General features: G+C 49.8%; 1 protein-coding gene across 1 annotated transcript in view; it reads right to left on the reverse strand.

The window, feature by feature from the left end:
* Positions 1 to 361: 361 nt before the first annotated feature.
* The window catches only part of nlrc3 (NLR family, CARD domain containing 3), an 18649-nt gene continuing 3542 nt past the window's right edge, over positions 362 to 15468 (reverse strand). The window contains exons 2-19 of the mRNA XM_080516924.1: positions 14557 to 14820; positions 14190 to 14294; positions 12067 to 13813; positions 11387 to 11473; positions 11125 to 11208; positions 10414 to 10497; positions 10265 to 10348; positions 10092 to 10175; positions 7123 to 7206; positions 6960 to 7043; positions 4376 to 4459; positions 3687 to 3770; positions 3516 to 3599; positions 3197 to 3280; positions 2935 to 3018; positions 1285 to 1368; positions 640 to 723; positions 362 to 572 (exon numbers count right to left, since the gene is read on the reverse strand). Of these exons, the coding sequence (XP_080373050.1) occupies positions 482 to 572; positions 640 to 723; positions 1285 to 1368; positions 2935 to 3018; positions 3197 to 3280; positions 3516 to 3599; positions 3687 to 3770; positions 4376 to 4459; positions 6960 to 7043; positions 7123 to 7206; positions 10092 to 10175; positions 10265 to 10348; positions 10414 to 10497; positions 11125 to 11208; positions 11387 to 11473; positions 12067 to 13813; positions 14190 to 14294; positions 14557 to 14820 (3386 nt within the window). The 3' untranslated portion in view covers positions 362 to 481. The remainder of the gene's footprint in view (positions 573 to 639; positions 724 to 1284; positions 1369 to 2934; positions 3019 to 3196; positions 3281 to 3515; positions 3600 to 3686; positions 3771 to 4375; positions 4460 to 6959; positions 7044 to 7122; positions 7207 to 10091; positions 10176 to 10264; positions 10349 to 10413; positions 10498 to 11124; positions 11209 to 11386; positions 11474 to 12066; positions 13814 to 14189; positions 14295 to 14556; positions 14821 to 15468) is intronic.

Here is a 15468-nt window from a genome sequence, read left to right on the forward strand (position 1 = left end):
GAACAAGGACAAACTGTGTAAACGTGTTTCCAGTGAACCTGCGACGGTTTGGAAATCCTGGAAGACGTAAACCTTTTTCATTTATTTTAAACAAAAACACTATTTTGAGTTTCAAACTGAAGAAGTAAAAAAATGTGAAAATAAAACATTTCTGCTTTTCATCACTTAGAGCTGAAATCATGTTTATGTTTTTAAAAGCTTTTTAAATGTCAACATTTCATCTGCCTGGACATGATGACAGCAGAACCAGCAGGGGGCGCCGCTGGTCCTGCTGGTGTTTCCTGAGTATTACACATATCATTATTTGGTGTAGTTAAATTCACTTTATTCTTTCCAACTGTACAAACAGAGCAGGACAGAAACCAAGAAACGACCTTCGTCAGACTTCATGAACTTGTTTTGTATTTACTTCAACAAAGTACACGAGGATATTCAGCAGTACTTCATGTTTTACTGCAGTACGACTCTGAAGACGAGGTACTCAGATCTCCACCACGCAGGTCGCCGCGCTGGCTTTTATTGCATCCGAGATGACCTTTGCCCCCGATTCTCCCACGCCGTTTCCCTGCAGACTGAAAAACTGGTTTTTAATTGAGGCGAATGAAGAGAAATGAAACGAAGGCGGTGAAGAAAACTGACTTGATGTACGCAAGGCGGTGGTGCCCCTTCAGGGCGGTGGCGATGAAGATGGCGCCGTCCATCCCTAAAGCGTTCTCCTGCAGACTGAGCAAGAACAAGAACGTCACCCTTGTTTCTGTGGAACTTCATCGTTTAACTTCATCGTTTAAATTCTCTGTTTAACTTCATCGTTTAAATTCTCTGTTTAACTTAATCGTTTAAATTCTCTGTTTAACTTCATCGTTTAAATTCATCGTTTAAATTCATCGTTTAAATTCATCGTTTAAATTCTCTGTTTAACTTCATCGTTTAAATTCTCTGTTTAACTTCATCGTTTAAATTCTCTGTTTAACTTCATCGTTTAAATTCTCTGTTTAACTTCATCGTTTAAATTCTCTGTTTAACTTCATCGTTTAAATTCTCTGTTTAACTTCATCGTTTAAATTCTCTGTTTAACTTCATCGTTTAAATTCATCGTTTAAATTCATCGTTTAAATTCATCGTTTAAATTCATCGTTTAAATTCATCGTTTCCACCAACGACTTCCTAAAAGACAACATCTGGAAGAGAAGCTGTGAGGAGCTGCTATCCAGACCAGTTTCCTCTATTTAGACCAGTTTCCTCTATCTAGACCAGTTCCTGTTCCAGGTTCAGACCAGGACCTACTTCAGGGACTTGAGGCTCCGGTTGGTCTTCAGGGCGTTGGCCAGAGCCTTGGCTCCTTCCATTCCCACTGCGTTTCCACGGAGACTGGAAACAAAACAGGAAATGTTCTGCTTCCAACCGACTGCCAAGAACGACTCCAACCAAACGATCCCTCCCCCGCGTCTGGCCTCACGTGTGTAAACATGTTGTGTGAACATGTTGTTGTGTAAACATGTTGTTGTGAAAACATGTTGTTGTGTAAGCATGTCGTTGTGTAAACATATTGTCGTGTAAACATGTTGTTGTGAAAACATGTTGTGTAAACATGTCATTGTGTAAACATGTCATTGTGTAAATATGTTGTTGTGTAAACATGTTGTGAAAACATGTTGTGTAAACATGTCATTGTGTAAACATGTGTGAACATGTTTTGTAAACATGTTATTGTGTAAACATGTTGTTGTGTAAACATGTTGTGTAAACATGTTGTGTGAACATGTTGTTGTGAAAACATGTTGTGTAAAGGTGCTGACTCACTCCAGGGTGTAAACATGTTGTTGTGTAAAGGTGCTGACTCACTCCAGGGTGTAAACATGTTGTTGTGTAAATGTGCTGACTCACTCCAGGGTGTAAACATGTTGTTGTGTAAAGGCGCTGACTCACTCCAGGGTGTAAACATGTTGTTGTGTAAATGTGCTGACTCACTCCAGGGTGTAAACATGTTGTTGTGTAAATGTGCTGACTCACTCCAGGGTGTAAACATGTTGTTGTGTAAAGGTGCTGACTCACTCCAGGGTGTAAACATGTTGTTGTGTAAAGGTGCTGACTCACTCCAGGGTGTAAACATGTTGTTGTGTAAAGGTGCTGACTCACTCCAGGGTGTAAACATGTTGTTGTGTAAAGGTGCTGACTCACTCCAGGGTGTAAACATGTTGTTGTGTAAATGTGCTGACTCACTCCAGGGTGTAAACATGTTGTTGTGTAAATGTGCTGACTCACTCCAGGGTGTAAACATGTTGTTGTGTAAAGGTGCTGACTCACTCCAGGGTGTAAACATGTTGTTGTGTAAAGGTGCTGACTCACTCCAGGGTGTAAACATGTTGTTGTGTAAATGTGCTGACTCACTCCAGGGTGTAAACATGTTGTTGTGTAAAGGCGCTGACTCACTCCAGGGTGTAAACATGTTGTTGTGTAAAGGTGCTGACTCACTCCAGGGTGTAAACATGTTGTTGTGTAAATGTGCTGACTCACTCCAGGGTGTAAACATGTTGTTGTGTAAAGGTGCTGACTCACTCCAGGGTGTAAACATGTTGTTGTGTAAAGGTGCTGACTCACTCCAGGGTGTAAACATGTTGTTGTGTAAAGGTGCTGACTCACTCCAGGGTGTAAACATGTTGTTGTGTAAAGGTGCTGACTCACTCCAGGGTGTAAACATGTTGTTGTGTAAAGGTGCTGACTCACTCCAGGGTGTAAACATGTTGTTGTGTAAAGGTGCTGACTCACTCCAGGGTGTAAACATGTTGTTGTGTAAAGGTGCTGACTCACTCCAGGGTGTAAACATGTTGTTGTGTAAAGGTGCTGACTCACTCCAGGGTGTAAACATGTTGTTGTGTAAAGGTGCTGACTCACTCCAGGGTGTAAACATGTTGTTGTGTAAAGGTGCTGACTCACTCCAGGGTGTGGACGCTCTGGTTGGTCAGCAGAGCTTCAGCCAAGGCGACGGCGCCGCTGCTTCCTGCTGAAACTCCCTGGAGACTGAAGAGACGGAGAAACTGTCTGAAAAGCAGTAGGAAGCTCCGCCCACAACATTATAACCACCTGACGTCGTGTACGTCCCCGCACGTAAAGGCAAGGCCCCCGTTTCCACGTAGAAACATATTCACATCCGTTTGTAATGAATGAGGATCAGCGTAGTGTCTGTTGTCATACCGACCATAACGTCTGCAAGGAAGTGTTGGTCTTCAGAGCTTCTGCTAGAAACATGACGCCTTCATTCCCAATGGCGTTTTCCTGTAGACTGACACACACACACACACACACACACACACACACACACACACACACACACACACACACACACACACACACACACACACACACACACACACACACACACACACACACACACACACACACACACACACACACACACACACACACACACACACACACACACACACACACACACACCCGGTGAGTTGAGGTGGTGAAGCTGAGGTCTGGAGGCGGAGCTTCAGTCTGCAGAGCCTCACTCCAGCAGCCTGATGGTGGCGTTGTTGCGCAGGGCGGCCGCCAGACATTCAGCGGCTGTGGACTTGATGAAATTCCACTGGAGGCTGAGAAACACAAGAGACGCTCATGAGGTCCTGCGTGAGGCGAATACAGGAAGTTGCGGCGTGTCGTAGGTCGGCAGCAGGACTCACTGCAGGGCGGCGAGGCCGTGGTTAACCTTGATGGCAGCGGCGAGGGCCTGAACGCCGTCGTCGTGGAGAAGGTTTGCCGTGAGGCTGAAACACATCAGGGCAGATTGTCACACACCGACTCGCAACACCTGGTTGTGGCTCGTGGAAGACGTCAACATCCTGGTTACTCCGGGTTACATCCTGTTACTTCCTGGTTACATCCTGTTACTCCCTGGTTACATCCTGGTTACATCCTGTTACTTCCTGGTTACATCCTGGTTACATCCTGTTACTTCCTGGTTACATCCTGTTACTTCCTGGTTACATCCTGTTACTCCCTGGTTACATCCTGGTTACATCCTGTTACTTCCTGGTTACATCCTGGTTACATCCTGGTTACATCCTGTTACTTCCTGGCTACATCCGGGTTACTTCCTGGTTACATCCTGGTTACATCCTGTTACTTCCTGGTTACATCCTGGTTACATCCTGTTACTTCCTGGTTACATCCTGTTACTTCCTGGTTACATCCTGTTACTTCCTGGTTACATCCTGGTTACATCCTGTTACATCCTGTTACATCCTGGTTACCAGATGCTTTGTGTAGAGCGGCGTTCAGAAACATCCCACCGCACACCGCCGGGTGTGACGGCGTGACGGCGTGACGCCGCCCGTCAGGCGCTGAACAGGAAACAGACGAGGCGACTCACTCGAGCTCCTGCAGGGAGTCGTTGTGCTGGAGGGCGTCGGCCATGTGTCTGGCTCCCTCCACCCCGATGGAGTTCTCCTTCAGGCTGAAGGAGGAAACAGTGAATTAAACATTTTCCAGCAAGAGACCTTCGCTCACCTGCAGGATTATAACCCGGTTACCATGGACACCAACCACACGTGACGAGAGGACAAAGATTTATTTTTAGCACTACTTCCTGTCCCTTCAGCACTGGCGGCGAGATTGGAAAGGCTCGTTTACTGTGACTTGTTGCATCAAGTTTTCAGGTAGAATGGTTTCTAGTGATGCGCAGCTTCATTGACATGTCAACAAAAACATAGAAATATCAGTTTTTACTCGGTGTAAACGGCCATTGAAGGAACCCAATGTTTTCAGTAGTGATTACCAACAATCAACACGGTGGGCTGACTGCTCATCCTGGACAAACAAGAAGTTGAAGGAAGTTGAAGGAAGTTGCAGTTGCAGGAAGTTGCAGGAAGTTACAGGAAGTTGCAGTTGAAGGGAGTTGAAGGAAGTTGCAGTTGCAAGAAGTTACAGGAAGTTGCAGGAAGTTGAAGGAAGTTGCAGGAAGTTGCAGTTGCAGGAAGTTGCAGAAAGTTGCAAGAAGTTGAAGGAAGTTGTAGGAAGTTGCAGGAAGTTGCAAGAAATTGCAGGAAGTTAGAGTTGCAGGAAGTTGCAGGAAGTTACAAGAAGTTGCAGGAAGTTGCAGTTGCAGGAAGTTCCAGGAAGTTGAAGGGAGTTGCAAGAAGTTGCAGTTGCAGGAAGTTGAAGGAAGTTGCAGTTGCAGGAAGTTGCAGGAAGTTACAGGAAGTTGCAGTTGAAGGAAGTTGAAGGAAGTTGCAGTTGCAAGAAGTTACAGGAAGTTGCAGGAAGTTGCAGTTGCAGGAAGTTACAGGAAGTTGAAGGAAGTTGCAGTTGCAGGAAGTTGCAGAAAGTTGCAGAAAGTTGCAAGAAGTTGAAGGAAGTTGTAGGAAGTTGCAGTTGCAGGAAGTTGCAGGAAGTTGCAAGAAATTGCAGGAAGTTAGAGTTGCAGGAAGTTGCAGGAAGTTACAAGAAGTTGAAGGAAGTTGCAGGAAGTTGCAGGAAGTTGCAGGAAGTTGCAGTTGCAGGAAGTTCCAGGAAGTTGAAGGAAGTTGCAAGAAGTTGCAGTTGCAGGAAGTTGAAGGAAGTTGCAGTTGCAGGAAGTTGCAGGAAGTTGCAGTTGCAGGAAGTTGCAGGAAGTTGCAGTTGCAGGAAGTCGCAGGAAGTTGCAGAAAGTTGCAGGAAGTTGAAGTTGCAGGAAGTTGCAGGAAGTTGCAGGAAGTTGCAAGACGTTTAAGGAAGTTGCAGGAAATTGAAGGAAGTTGCAGAAAGTTGCAGTTGAAGGAAGTTGCAGGAAGTGGCAGTTGCAGGAAGTTACAGGGAGTCGCAGTTGTAGGAAGTTGCAGGAAGTTTCAGTTGCAGGACGTTGCAGGAAGTTGCAGAAAGTTACAGGAAGTTGAAGGACGTTGCAGGAAGTTGCAGTTGCAGGAAGGTCCAGGAAGTTGCAAGAAGTTGAAGAAAGAATAAGGAAGTTTCAGTTGCAGGAAGTTGCAGGAAGTTTCAGAAAGTTGTAGGAAGTTGCAGGAAGTTACAGCTGCAGGAAGTTGCAGGAAGTTGCAGAAAGTTGCAGGAAGTTGCAGGAAGTTGCAGGAAGTTGAAGGACGTTGCAGGAAGTTGAAGGACGTTGCAGGAAGTTGAAGGACGTTGAAGGACGTTGCAGGAAGTTGCAGGAAGTTGCAGGAAGTTGCAGTTGCAGGAAGTTGAAAGAAGTTGCAGGAAGTTGCATTTGCAGGAAGTTGCAGGAAGTTGAAGGAAGTTGCATTTGCAGGAAGTTGCAGGAAGTTGCAGGAAGTTGTAGAAAGTTGCAGGAGCAGACGGAGGCTTTAAGGGTGGAGCAGTCAGAAGAAGCCAGGCGGAGGGTTAGGGTTGCGGTGGGGCTGCAGGTTTAGAGGGTTAGAGTTACGGTGGGGCTGCAGGTTTAGAGGGTTAGAGTTACGGTGGGGCTGCAGGTTTAGAGGGTTAGAGTTACGGTGGGGCTGCAGGTTTAGAGGGTTAGGGTTGCGGTGGGGCTGCAGGTTTAGAGGGTTAGAGTTACGGTGGGGCTGCAGGTTTAGAGGGTTAGAGTTACGGTGGGGCTGCAGGTTTAGAGGGTTAGAGTTACGGTGGGGCTGCAGGTTTAGAGGGTTAGAGTTACGGTGGGGCTGCAGGTTTAGAGGGTTAGAGTTACGGTGGGGCTGCAGGTTTAGAGGGTTAGGGTGGCGGTGGGGCTGTAGGTTTAGAGGGCTAGGGTTGCGGTGGGGCTGCAGGTTTAGAGGGTTAGAGTTACGGTGGGGCTGCAGGTTTAGAGGGTTAGAGTTACGGTGGGGCTGCAGGTTTAGAGGGTTAGGGTTGCGGTGGGGCTGCAGGTTTAGAGGGTTAGAGTTACGGTGGGGCTGCAGGTTTAGAGGGTTAGAGTTACGGTGGGGCTGCAGGTTTAGAGGGTTAGGGTGGCGGTGGGGCTGCAGGTTTAGAGGGTTAGAGCTACGGTGGGGCTGCAGGTTTACTTGAGAGAAAGGAGGCGGCGGTTCACCCGCAGAGCTCTGGTCAGCGCCGTCATGCCCTGGTTGCTGATGGAGTTGCTCTGCAGCCTGCGACACCAAGACCAGTTACAGGAGGAAGCGTTTGTTTCCCAGCAGGTCAAAGTTCAGCAGGTGGAGGTTTACTGACTGCAGCGACAGGAGACCCTGGTTCAACGCCAGCGCCTCGGCCAGGGCGACCGTCCCTTTGTCTCCCAGCTGGTTGCTGCAGAGCCTGCAGAAGCACATTGTGCAGTTATTGATGAGGAACAGGAAGTATTACTCGACATGCTGAAATGACTTTCTCAAATTGGAAAAACAAAACAAAACAATGAAAAGAAGAAATGTCTGTCCTGTGACCATAAAACTCCACAATCCTCCTTAATAGTTCTGCGTTTTCGTTCATTTCATTCTTTCTGTGCTTCTGCTGGTCATACATATCAATGTACAACATATCAATGTACAACATATCAGGAATTTTCCTCTGGGAATAATAAAGTAGTTCTATTCTATTCTATGTTCACCATCCAAAAGTGTATTTTAAACATTATCAATGCAACATAACATACGATTTTTGCACGTGCATCTTCACTATATGTGAAACTTGAGGTTGTGTGATTTGAGCCTGATTCTGAGGGCAGGAGGTGATTTGCGCCTGCAGGTAAACGAGCTTTGCGCCTCCAGGTAAACGAGCTTTGCGCCTCCAGGTAAACGAGCTTTGCGCCTCCAGGTAAACGAGCTTTGCGCCTGCAGGTAAACGAGCTTTGCGCCTCCAGGTAAACGAGCTTTGCGCCTCCAGGTAAATGAGCTTTGCGCCTCCAGGTAAACGAGCTTTGCGCCTCCAGGTAAACGAGCTTTGCGCCTACAGGTAAACGAGCTTTGCGCCTCCAGGTAAACGAGCTTTGCGCCTCCAGGTAAACGAGCTTTGCGCCTCCAGGTAAACGAGCTTTGCGCCTGCAGGTAAACGAGCTTTGCGCCTCCAGGTAAACGAGCTTTGCGCCTCCAGGTAAATGAGCTTTGCGCCTCCAGGTAAACGAGCTTTGCGCCTCCAGGTAAACGAGCTTTGCGCCTACAGGTAAACGAGCTTTGCGCCTCCAGGTAAATGAGCTTTGCGCCTCCAGGTAAACGAGCTTTGCGCCTCCAGGTAAACGAGCTTTGCGCCTCCAGGTAAACGAGCTTTGCGCCTCCAGGTAAACGAGCTTTGCGCCTCCAGGTAAACGAGCTTTGCGCCTCCAGGTAAACGAGCTTTGCGCCTACAGGTAAACGAGCTTTGCGCCTCCAGGTAAATGAGCTTTGCGCCTGCAGGTAAACGAGCTTTGCGCCTCCAGGTAAATGAGCTTTGCGCCTCCAGGTAAATGAGCTTTGCGCCTCCAGGTAAATGAGCTTTGCGCCTCCAGGTAAACGAGCTTTGCGCCTACAGGTAAACGAGCTTTGCGCCTCCAGGTAAATGAGCTTTGCGCCTCCAGGTAAACGAGCTTTGCGCCTCCAGGTAAATGAGCTTTGCGCCTCCAGGTAAACGAGCTTTGCGCCTACAGGTAAACGAGCTTTGCGCCTGCAGGTAAATGAGCTTTGCGCCTCCAGGTAAACGAGCTTTGCGCCTCCAGGTAAATGAGCTTTGCGCATCCAGGTAAATGAGCTTTGCGCCTCCAGGTAAACGAGCTTTGCGCCTACAGGTAAACGAGCTTTGCGCCTCCAGGTAAACGAGCTTTGCGCCTGCAGGTAAATGAGCTTTGCGCCTCCAGGTAAACGAGCTTTGCGCCTCCAGGTAAATGAGCTTTGCGCCTCCAGGTAAACGAGCTTTGCGCCTCCAGGTAAACGAGCTTTGCGCCTACAGGTAAACGAGCTTTGCGCCTCCAGGTAAATGAGCTTTGCGCCTGCAGGTAAACGAGCTTTGCGCCTCCAGGTAAATGAGCTTTGCGCCTCCAGGTAAATGAGCTTTGCGCCTCCAGGTAAACGAGCTTTGCGCCTCCAGGTAAACGAGCTTTGCGCCTGCAGGTAAATGAGCTTTGCGCCTCCAGGTAAACGAGCTTTGCGCCTCCAGGTAAATGAGCTTTGCGCCTCCAGGTAAATGAGCTTTGCGCCTCCAGGTAAATGAGCTTTGCGCCTCCAGGTAAATGAGCTTTGCGCCTCCAGGTAAATGAGCTTTGCGCCTGCAGGTAAATGAGCTTTGCGCCTCCAGGTAAACGAGCTTTGCGCCTCCAGGTAAATGAGCTTTGTGCATCCAGGTAAATGAGCTTTGCGCCTCCAGGTAAATGAGCTTTGCGCCTCCAGGTAAACGAGCTTTGCGCCTCCAGGTAAACGAGCTTTGCGCCTCCAGGTAAACGAGCTTTGCGCCTCCAGGTAAACGAGCTTTGCGCCTCCAGGTAAACGAGCTTTGCGCCTCCAGGTAAACGAGCTTTGCGCCTCCAGGTAAACGAGCTTTGCGCCTCCAGGTAAACGAGCTTTGCGCCTGCAGGTAAACGAGCTTTGCGCCTCCAGGTAAATGAGCTTTGCGCCTCCAGGTAAACGAGCTTTGCGCCTACAGGTAAACGAGCTTTGCGCCTCCAGGTAAATGAGCTTTGCGCCTCCAGGTAAACGAGCTTTGCGCCTCCAGGTAAATGAGCTTTGCGCCTACAGGTAAACGAGCTTTGCGCCTCCAGGTAAATGAGCTTTGCGCCTGCAGGTAAACGAGCTTTGCGCCTCCAGGTAAATGAGCTTTGCGCCTCCAGGTAAATGAGCTTTGCGCCTCCAGGTAAACGAGCTTTGCGCCTCCAGGTAAATGAGCTTTGCGCCTCCAGGTAAACGAGCTTTGCGCCTCCAGGTAAATGAGCTTTGCGCCTCCAGGTAAACGAGCTTTGCGCCTCCAGGTAAACGAGCTTTGCGCCTCCAGGTAAACGAGCTTTGCGCCTCCAGGTAAATGAGCTTTGCGCCTCCAGGTAAATGAGCTTTGCGCCTCCAGGTAAATGAGCTTTGCGCCTCCAGGTAAACGAGCTTTGCGCCTCCAGGTAAACGAGCTTTGCGCCTCCAGGTAAATGAGCTTTGCGCCTCCAGGTAAATGAGCTTTGCGCCTCCAGGTAAATGAGCTTTGCGGCCCACAGACTCCCTCTCTGGACTCTGAACTGAGGAGACGCTTCACATTACAGCAGCTTGGTGAGGCTGCGGTTGGTCTTCAGAGCGGCGGCCATCTTCTTGGCTCCTCCGGGTCCGATGGAATTCTTCCGGATGCTGAAAATGTCAGAAAGAACAAAGAAACGTCTTCAGCTTTGAGTGAAGATACTAAAACACACGATTGCTAACGACGGGCATCGGTTCACTTGAGAGACAGCAGCTTGCGGTTGCACAGCAGGACGTCGGCCAGCGCCGCCGCTCCTTCCTCCTGGATGGCGTTGTTCTGCAGGCTGGATCACAAACATCCTGACTCAGCCGCTGCAGCATTTAGATGTGAAACTCTATTTAGACTCACTTGATTGAGATCATGTATTGATTCATTTTCAGAGCTTCGGCCAGGAACTTTGCTCCTTTGGACCCGATGTTGTTGCTCCGCAGGCTGAATGGGAAACAGAAAACCACCATGTGCCACTTTATTAAACTGCTTGCTTTCAAAAAATGAGAAACAACAAGAGAAGAAGGCTTCTCTCCAATTCCAATGTCAAAAACAAGTATCATGAGACACTAGGAGCTTGTTGTCCTGGAGGGTCAATGGAGTCCTAAAAATAATCATTCATAACAATAAACACAGAATATCTTTCATTTATTCTCACTCGTCTCTCCAGTCAGATCGTTTTCCCATCAGAACTCATTAATCAGATGTTGGAGGATTTTTCTGAGGAATATTTTGAGATGTGAAGGTTCCCAATGATCACATGATTTCAATTGGTTCTTGAAATGTGTTTCTGACTGAAAAGCTCAGAATAAAGGCGTCAAAAGTCAGTTCAGAAAGTGAGTTCGTGCTTCTAAAAGTCACGACGTCAGCATGTTGTTTGCATTCAGACTGCAGAAGGAGGATCGACTCTTAAAGTCACTGATCCCAAGATGAATCTTAGTTTTCACAATAAAAACACCAAATTGTTTATTTCTAATGGAAAAATGTTGCGTCTCTTTCTTGTTTTCAATGTCAGTGGTTATCCACAAATACACCTTGAAGTCAGAGGCCTGGATGACGACATGAACTGACCTGAGAGAAGTCAGAGTCCGGTTCACCAGCAGGGCTCGGCTCAGAGCTTTGGCTCCTTTACTGCTGATGTTGTTGTCGGCCAAACTTCAGGGGAAGAAAAGCAGAAGTCATATAGTTTAACAAGTAGCAGGAAACCAGTCTCACCACCACGAGGAAATCCGCCAGAAATATCACCTCTGATGAGTTTCTCTGAAATCAGGCTGCATCTGACTATCTTATCTTCTCAGCTCCGCTGGAGGAAAACCAAACCTCTGACGCTCACCTGAGTTTCTGAACGTTGCAGTCTTTGGCGCTCAGGAGGCTCCCGAGCAGCTCCACCACGTCGTCTCTGAACTGGTTGTTCTCCAGCCTGTCCACAAGGCACAACATGCATTTCACCTTCAGTCCCACTCTGGAGTTTCATTTCCTGGCGTTAAGGCCCGTTTCCATGGCAACGGGTGAAGTGAAAACATTCTAGTTTTAGAAAGGTTTCAGCGTTACACTGCAACATTTTGAAAACGATTCCCATTGATGGTTGAAATGCTGAAAACAATGTAGTTGTCATGTTGGGCCACTAGTGGGTGCTGTTGGTGGTTTTGGTGATGAAACCGATTTAGACATTAACAAGGGGAGGACGTTGTCCTGGACAGACGACCACGTTGGATTGTGACACTCGGAGGCGGCCATTTTGCCACGTGCAGAACAATTCTTCACTTTGGCCGTGGCGTTCGTGCATCATAGCAGCCTTTCCACCGTCTGCAGAGACGCAGGCGCTCGATTCCAGAATGTTCTGTTTCCCCCCGTTTACACGACAACCAAGTTGGAGGGTTTTTAAAAAGTTCCACCTTGGGACTAGTTCTCAAAACTTTTGCTTTCAGTGCCTCCGAGCTCCGTTGTAATGGACACGGACTCCTAAAGTGTAATGAATGTTCAGCAGGGGAGTACCAGGGGCCCGAGCCTCACCTGAGGTGGCTGCAGTACAGCAGCTGCGGCAGCAAACATCTGACGGTGGCGGAGTTGAGCGAGGCGGTCAGGTTGACCCGCTCGCTGCACTCTGGAGACGCCTGCAGGAGGAAGCCCAGCACCACGCAGTGAGGCCGGGTCAACTTCCCCGCCAGGCTCCCGAGGCGCAAGTCCTCCTCCACGCTGCGCAGCGTCTCGGTGTGTTGCAGCTCGTGCAGACAGTAAACTAGGTTCACTGCCCGGAGAGACACCACGGCGCCGCCGCCAGCCAGCAGGCCCTGCAGGAACCCCGCCGCCCACGTCTTGTGGTATCCGTCGTCTTTACTGAGGACCAGGAGCCCAGCCAGGGGCCTGAGCGCCGCTGGACACAGCAGGCCCGCCAGGAAGCGCACAAACACATCCAAGTGGCCGTCCTCGGCCTGCTGCGCGTGCTGAAAGGCACTTCGGAAGTGGTTCTGGAAGCCGATCTTGGGCCAAGACATGGAGCTCTCGGAGAACAGGTCGAAGATGGTCCGTTTGGAGGAGGTGTGGTAGAAAACTGCTGCAAGGAACTCCTGCACGGTCAGGTGTGTGAACCGGTACACTGTGTGTAAGACCGACTCCTCTCGGACCAGAACTCCGGCCCCAAAGCTGCTTTGGGCCCAGAGCACATCGACTGCGTAGGCCCGGAGGTCCTGTTCCGTGAAGGTGTACTTGTGCTTGAGGAGGCCGTAGAAGGCCAGTCGTCCCAGGTTCCCCAGCAGTTTGCGGTTGCTGCCATGAAGTTGCTCGGCTCTCACAGGCTCTCGCCCTCTTGGCTCACCCACTTCCGCCTTCATGCAACAAAACTGGGCGTAGAGTTCAGTGCAGGTCTTTGGAAGGCTGTCCTGCGCTCCACTCTGCAGGAGGTACGACAGGGTGTCAGCGACCATCCAGCAAATACATGGCATGTAGCACATCACCATCAGGACCTTGTGGGCCTCCAAGTGCGCCCAGATTTTGCTGGCAGAGTCCTTCTCGGAGACGTGGTGGTGGAGGAAGGTGTGGATGTCTCTGGGGCTGAAGCCCGGGATCTCGGTCACCCGGTCCACCAGCCCCCCAGGGATGAGCGAGGCGACCCCCGGCCGGGACGTCAGCCACACGGCGACGCCGGGCAGCAGATTCCCCCGGAGGATGTTGGTAATCAAGTCGTCCACTGCCACCTCTTTCTTCGGATCGCTGCACGGAGCCGCGTCCGAAAAGTTTAAAGTGCCGTGGAATTTGTCCAAACCGTCCAGAACGAGCAGCGTCTGGCAGGACCCCCCCAGGACCAGACCCACGTCTGCCAGGTGGGGGAAGGACAGTCGGACCAGCCTCTCGGCAGAAAGCTTCTCCAGGCCGTTCAGCTCGCAGAACGTGAACGGCAGAACAAAGTCCACGTGGCTGCAGACGGAACCCAGACTCCACTGTCTGACGAAGTGGCGCACCCAGGTGGTCTTGCCAATCCCTGCCACTCCGACTGTGAGGGAGACCCTGGGGGACAGACTGACCCGGGTCAGGGGCTCCAGGAGCCTGGCCAGGCCCAGCTGTCGGAGGGGGGTCCGTTTGCCTCCCCGGGTCACTCCCACCTGCATCAGGTCGTGCTCCTTGAGCTGGAGGTCGGAGAGTCCGTCCACCAGGAGCAAGGTCCTGGAGGACATGTTGAGGTCGGGGCAGCTGGCGGAGTCTCGGTCTCGGTGCTGCTCAAACCTCTGCAGCAACACTTCCCTGTGCTGCTTCACCAGGGCGCCTGCGGGGAACCACAAAGACCACGTTCAGTCCTCGTTCCAACAATATTAGAACCACACGTTCAAACATCGTCCCCGTCCATTAAATACGTCTCCCTTTTGTCCCACAAAGCCTCACAGGTTGAAAGTCAAGCGTTTCATGCCATGAATATTGTTGACTATGGCCGTCCATTGTTTAACAGCAGGGGGTCCTAGCTTAGCATTAGCCATGTGTTGTTATAGCTCTTTTGCTTGCAGTCATAAAGATTTTTAACAAATCAGACCGGGATAATTTCTCATCGAATTTTCCGCAGTAAAAGGACTCAAGTAAATACAATAACCAGGACATCTTTAATTATACGTTGAACATCTTCCCAGAAGGGGTCAAGAACAGTCCACCCACGGAAAACATGCGGGTCTGCGGGGTCGTGGCCACGCCCTCGTCTGGGGGGCGTGGCCACACCGGCATTCGGCCGTCAGAGAAACAATTGACGAGCTCAGTTCCTGAATGTCCCACAGAAAGACTGAGGCCAGTTCAGGGGAAAACGAGTCGATGTTCTCAAACGTTCTCCAATGTTCTCCGATGTTCTCAGCCGTTGGTTCTCTTGGGAGGCGTGTGTGCTTTCATTTCAAAAACAACCGAGGGCGCCAGCTGGTGGCGCGACGTGCTCATGACAGCTTCTTCAGTGTTTCTGCTGAGTCAGCGTGAAACTTGTTCTCTCAACGAGGCGTCTTCGGCCGAGTCGTTGTCAACGACGTGACTCACCGTGGTTCAATATGAGGCGAGCAGCAGGAGAGGCGGAGCTCTGGAGGAAGGCCTGCAGGCTGTCGGCGGCCCGGCCGCCGCCGCCCGTCACCAGAGAGGCCAGGGTCTGCAGCTGCTCCTGCAGGCGGCCGGCGGCCTCCACCTCGGCCTGCTGGGCGGAGCTCAGCACCTCCACCTCCCTCAGGTGAGTCACCATGTCCTCCAGGAACGCCGGCGTGACGAAGCGCTGCAGCTGCTCTCGGTGCTTCGGCCACCAGCCGACGTCTGCGGGACGAATGGCCACGGATCAGCAGAGACGTTTTCACAACCACAAGAATCAAATTGATCATAAAACAGATAAACGAGAGTTAATGAGCTGATCCTTCCAACAGCAAGTCAAACTGATGGAGTCAAATATCTGAAATTTCAGAATCACATTATTGATGATCACCAACATGCTTGTTCCCACTGGACCATACCTTCAACATGAGGTTGACTTGTTTTATTCTGAAAGTCTCATTGTTTGCTGGTAAAGAGGAATGACAGTGAAGAGCAGCTCATCCTGGAGGCTCATGGTCACATGACAGAAAAGACTTTTACTCCTAAATACATCATGTCAACATAGTGAGATCAAAAGAAACCCTGTAAATAATACTTGGAATTTAGTTTCTTTGGTGAAGTACAAAGAGTAAAACCCAAGTATCACTCTACCTACTCTGGCAAATGTAGGATTCAATGATAATCCAGCGACTGGATTCGTGTCTTTTGTCCATAAAATGAGACAAAGACAAATAAACGTGCTCACAAATTCAAAAGATTTTCAGAGTAAAAGTCACAGGCTTCATCTTGATCTAAAGTGTCCAGTGCTGGTTGATGGTATTGATGAAATCACATCCTGCTTGTGTTCTGCAGACTGGAGGTGAAGATGACAGC

The sequence above is a fragment of the Blennius ocellaris genome (assembly GCF_963422515.1).
Source record: "Blennius ocellaris genome assembly, chromosome: 21".
NCBI lineage: Eukaryota > Metazoa > Chordata > Actinopteri > Blenniiformes > Blenniidae > Blennius > Blennius ocellaris.